Source organism: Glandiceps talaboti, chromosome 11 (genome assembly GCF_964340395.1).
Source record: "Glandiceps talaboti chromosome 11, keGlaTala1.1, whole genome shotgun sequence".
Lineage (NCBI taxonomy): Eukaryota > Metazoa > Hemichordata > Enteropneusta > Spengelidae > Glandiceps > Glandiceps talaboti.
Window position 1 is genome coordinate 5798252 of NC_135559.1, and position 6057 is coordinate 5804308.

The window sequence follows — 6057 nt, forward strand, 5'->3', positions numbered from 1 at the left end:
AAAGTTTAAAATGTTTTCTTACATTTTCTATATCACTGAGGACTCCTGCCTTAAAGTACATGGTGAAGTTTATGATGACCAACAAAACATGCATACGCAACATACAACCAATAAATACAATCACATAAATTATGATTGAACTTTTAAACCAATTCAGTTCTGGAATGCAATATTTGAGCTTTGAAGTGTCTGTCTATTGTCATGTCATATTTTATATTTACCAACTTACATCTAGCAAATGAAATTAAGATTAGAGTAAATAAATGCACATTGTATTTGCATATGTCTCACCTTAATGTCAGGGGGTTAAATCAATTGTCATTTTTCAACCATTCTACAGGATAAGATATGTACAGCAACTGACATCATTGAAGAGAAAAGTCCACTGAAATTAGGAATTACAGTACAAGCCCTGGTGGCAAAGACACATAAACAGACGTCAGCAGTATGATTATGGAATGGTAGTGAACTCTAGTGCACGTGGCATGTCATGGAGACCATTGGTACAAACTTGGAGACCATTGGTACAGTGTGTTTGTTGACCAGGACTGTCAGTGTACAAACTTGGAGACCATTGGTACAGTGTGTTTGTTGACCAGGTCTGTTAGTGTACAAAATGAGGACCACCAAGACAGGACAGTTGGTTACATGTAACCACCACTGTTGGTAATGAACTTGTACGATGTGGACAGGACATCTTGTTAACTAGTTTATTTGTTAACAAATTCAGACTATATGGACAGGATAGTTGGTTAACTCTCACTGTTAATGTATTTGGACAGGACCATACATTAACCAGAGCTGTTCATTATTTATCTAGACACAAACGTTAGTTTACTATCATTGTTTGTTAACAATTTGTACCATCTTGACAGAACCATTTCATCACCATTACTTACAAGTGTCCAGTACTGGTTCCAAACAAATTTGGATCTTCTGAACAGGATTTCATATTTACAAGTACTGTTTTTTTTTTCAAGAACTTGTACCATCTAAACCAAACTGTTAGATGACATATCTCCTAGTTGTTTATAGACCAAAGACTTCTCATTGACTATCTAATCTAGTGATCCTATACCAATGATAAGCTCAATGCATTCTTGATCCATTTTTTTCTGGACTACACAATTAAGCTGGGAAGCCATAGATACAGATGAATCACACTAACAACAGGACATGTCAGTAACAATCCATCACACACTGACAGGCTCTTGGTCCATGGCTACTTTTTCAAATGGTTATATTTAAGACCTAACTCCACTTTATAGTCTGAATGATGGTCAGTCATGTGTGGAAACGATATGTCACCAGCTTACATTATTAAACTCTCATTCAGAAATTCCAACTGGATTTCAGCACTAAATATTACATTGAGTTTGTCATTGGTATATGATGATTAGATCAGACAGTCAACGATAAGTCTCTGGTGTAGGTTGTTTACAAATTAGCTTCGTATGGACAGGATGACTAGTTAACCAGAATGGCTAAATTATTGGTTTACTATTATCCATACTACTATTTAAAATCTGGATTCATAAGACAAAGCATATAATTAAGATGATTATGTTGTTAAACAGATATAAACAAGGACTGCTAATTACTGATGTTTACACCACGTTTACAGAAATGAGTTGATGGATATAGTAGTCTGTATGTACTTCTATTGTCAGACACAGATTTCCAGACAGAACTACAGTATTCATAAACAAAATGGCCTCCATGTGTACAAATGACACTATTTGGCCTCGTAGATTGTAGTGTTACGTCCTGTACAGAGCAGTTAAAACTAAACAACACTGATAAACATGCTGTGTTGTTACATCTTACTATTCAGTTGAATCGCCAAGTACATGTAGACTTGATGATTCAAGTACAGCGCATTATAGATTTAGACTACATGGCATATACTAGACTGTTCAAAAGGGTTGTGCTGCATCTAAATACTTTGAGGCTAGAACTTTTGTTTTGTACTTGTATGTAATGTGTTAGCTGTACAAGTACTCCTTTCCCACTAAGCCTACATTTCATGTCATCTTTGTCAAAAACGTGCTGCAGAATATTCTTAATCAGAAACATTTTCACTTTCTTTTCATGCATTTGTATTCTTTCTTACAAATGCATTACTGGCAGCTAAATGTCAAATAATTATCTGTTAAAATAGTGCCTCTGGTGAAACCTTGACTTTATGTATATGCAATAACAAGCCTTCTTGCTGTCAACACCTTGAACTTGCGAGGCAGCAGAACAATCATATCAAGTTGAAGCATAACTAACGTTGGCAGAACCAGAACTGTTTAATATTTAGGGAAGCAGAAAATAGAAATTTTGTAGTTAATAGACAAGTTGTGAAAGAGAGAGGGTCATGCAAACAGACACACTGCAAATGTAGAGTCATAACTAATGACTTGCAGCATTTAGCCTGTTTACAGCACTGTTGAGATACAACATTATTAACTGAATTTTCACTGAAAATTGCTACAAGTGTTGATAACTTATTTAGCATTCCCACATACCGTGGACATTTCCGCATGCATTCCCTGCAGTCATGGATGGTGGAATGCTAAATGTGTATACTATACGCCTTAGTATATTTTATAGAACATGAGTTTAGGATGATAACTGACACCTATGTATTAAAATAGAATTTAGTAAAAGGGAGGCCCAAGAAAAGTTTATGCTGCGAGGAGGCATGAAAATGCCACCGTCTTCATAGTCTATTTATTCATCTTTCTGCTTCAAATTTGCAGCTAAAATATTATGAAATTTATTAACGACTTGTGAAAAATGATGTTGTACACCCAGAATGACTAATATCTCATAGGTACTGTAGTTGAAAAACTAGCTTTTAGTAGCTTTCATGTGAATTTTACCTTCCATCTACTTAGTATTTATTGAAAGACAGTCATGTTGGTATCAGAATTAGGCTGGGTTTTTAATATTGCTTGAAGCCAGTTCTGAATTCCTGATATTGTGGGTGAGTGAGGAAATTGTAGTTACTATTTTGAAAAATCCAAAAAGTGGTTTGCTAGATTCTTCTTTTGCTAGGGGGATGCTGCTACATGAACCGTCTTTGGTTGGAAAACACTTGTTTTGTTGTATTCTTTTGCCCGATGATATCAGTTTGAATTCGCACACTCAGAGGTAAAGAGATTACTGAAGTGACTCTGATTCTGATTCTGAGTACAAATCAACATTAAGAAAGCTTTTTAAAAAAAGCCACTATTTTTGTACTGTGCACTCTCATTCTAAAGATTTTACAACTTTTTTCAGTTTTTGATAAGAAATCTTTGGTATATAGTAGCACTCATTCTTACAGATTGATTGGCAGCTGGTTTTGCCACATGTCAAAATACTTTTTGTGCTATTTTACCGAGAAGACAGGGTTTTTTGGTTTAAAAGCATACTTGAAATCTTTAATAGCAGCCTTTAAGGTGTAAATAAACAAAACTACTTTTTGTGCTTTTTTACACAAAAAATGTTTTGGGGTCATATTATGATTCTAGTCAAATACATGAAAGCTTTGGCGCACTGCACACTTTACAATTATCAAAATGGTGAAGAATTTTTAGTGCCATTTTTAGAGCAAAAAAAGTGTAGAAGTTGGAATACAGTAACAATAAAACACAGTTGGTCATGAATTTTGTGACGGAAAGTCTCGGTATTTTAAATTATCAAAGAACTTTGAAAAAAAATCTGTAAATACACCAGCTCTGTTTTTGTTTTTGTAAGAAATCTGATACAAAATGTTTTTTTTTGTTTAGTTTAGTAGAATGTGTGTGTTATTTTTGTCTACCATGAAGATCACTAGTATCACTGCCAATTGCTGTAATGCAGCACTTTAGTTCTTTTGGCCTCTAGTCACGGTACTTACTGTTAGTTTTCCAATCTGGTCAACATTTTATGCTAAATTACGCATTCTATGACAAGACTTACAGAGTGTTGTGACATACAAGACTCGCAGATAATCTAACATCAAAGCAATGTTGCAGATGTCACTAGTCTTGTCAGTGTTATGTGAACACACACAATAACCCTATCTCACATAAAACTGTTAATACACACTATTTTGGTTATCAGAAAAACAAAAGATTGCTAACTTTGGCCACTTGGAGTGCTGTTTGGAAGCAGCCGTATAGTCTCACCTCCTGATTGAAAACAATCAGTATTCCTAGTGTATTACAGCAAATGTTGGTGGCATTCTAAACCGGTGAATACAGTCCTGCCAATTTTGTTTCAGACTGCATATAATTTTTAGGAACTTGGGGAATTGTTTTAGAGATATTTGTAGACTGCGTAATGTACTGGCATTTGACTCGCATCATAGGGACTCCATCTTGTAAAATTTCACTTGAAAGTGACTGCATGGTGAAAAATAAAACATGGCATATTTTGTACTTTTAAATGCAAACACTTCTGTACAACTCTCATTGAATGTTCCAGTTTACTTGTATACACAAATTTTTTTATGATGTACATAATTATTATAATTATCTATCAATTCTTTGCAACTAGTGTCCCTAGGTCTTTGTGATCAGAAAAACAGCTGTCAAAACAAATAAATGAATGTTACCTGCCTATTGAGAAGAACGCCGTCAGTACAGTGAAGCTATTAAAAAGACAAAACGTTGTCAGGCCAATGAAATTTATAAACAGCTGATGTTTCCGGATTCTATTGAGAACAAACTATGTGAAGAAATAACACTGGAATTACGTCAATGTTTGCACTGATGTCTTCTCAATCATGACATCATAGTGAACATTTCATATCTGTCATACTTAGAATGTAGTACTATCCTGTCTGATAGAGATATAAGAATTGAAACCAAATTATTACTTGCAGGCTAACATATCAATCTGTGCCAAACTAAGGATGCCTTAAAAGAGACCCCTTATCTTTCTTCTATATTACAGTACCATTATCAAACCATCTTCTGTTCCATTTGTGTCTGTACTTGTGTGTCAAGCTAAAATTAATTAATATGAAGTAACACTCAGAGTTAAAAACATAGAAATACAGGTAATGTACAAGAACACACCTGCAAATGGTGCCAGATGTATTCAGTGTTGTACAGACTTCATTATTACACCTGTTTTATTTTGACCCTTCAATCAGCTGTAGCCATGTGAAATCAAGTGTCACGAAGGTGACTTTTTGCTCTAATATCACCTTTGACCCAATGTACACAAAGTAGTAAGAAGTCGAACCAAAGAGTTTTGTTCACATAAAAATATGTAGTCGTGTATATCGCTGAAGTGTTTTTGACCCAAAATAGTTTTGTCTACACTTTGACAGCCATCACTTGAACAATAGGTATTGCTAGGACTAAACAATATGAAATCGCAAAAAAAGACTTCAACTTTAGCAAGAATTTTTTTTGTACTATAGTAAGATAGTCTTACCATGCATGAACTTGGAGTAATTTAATTTTTATGATATTTGTAATTTCAGGAGATGTTTAGGGGGGTTCCCCTGTCTCCTGGTGAGTTTTAAAAGACTCCGTTTTTGCAGGGGTAAGCTTCCTTGGTAATTTTTGCTAATATGTGAGATTTTTGAACAGTCTGTAAATATTGTCCAAGTCACCAGGAAAGACATCTTCTAATAAAATAATGTATATTGTGTAAAACTGAAAAACATTATGTGTCTTGTTTTATTTTGTCAATTTTTGTAACGAGAGTTCGAAGATGTGAAGGTTACTGTTACACTGTACAATATAGACTATCTCAGCCTTGGGAGCATTGCTAGCAGAAAGTGTCTGTTTTGTATGTACTGATATTTACCTGTTCTAATATCCTTGCACTGTATGACCTTATTGACTACATTGGACTAACCATTCATTGACATGTTATTGCAACCCACCGTGTTACTGCAATGGTCCTGACTGATCGAGACAATCACAATGACACATCACCGAATGGTTATCCCATATAGTCGATGACGGCACACAGTACCAGGATGTTAGATATGCATTAGGTGCAAAACAGCCGCTTTTGCTGGCGATGCTCCACAGACTGTGATAGAGTCTATGTTACACTACACAATATTGTATCCACAACTAT

At 34.9% G+C, this 6057-nt stretch overlaps 1 protein-coding gene across 1 annotated transcript in view; it reads left to right on the forward strand.

Annotated features, from left to right (window-relative positions):
• Positions 1–5625, forward strand: part of LOC144442397 (DISP complex protein LRCH3-like) — a 76000-nt gene extending 70375 nt beyond the window's left edge. The window contains exon 18 of the mRNA XM_078131731.1: positions 341–5625. Coding sequence (XP_077987857.1) covers positions 341–451 — 111 coding nt within the window. The 3' untranslated portion in view covers positions 452–5625. The remainder of the gene's footprint in view (positions 1–340) is intronic.
• The last annotated feature ends 432 nt before the right edge of the window (positions 5626–6057 follow it).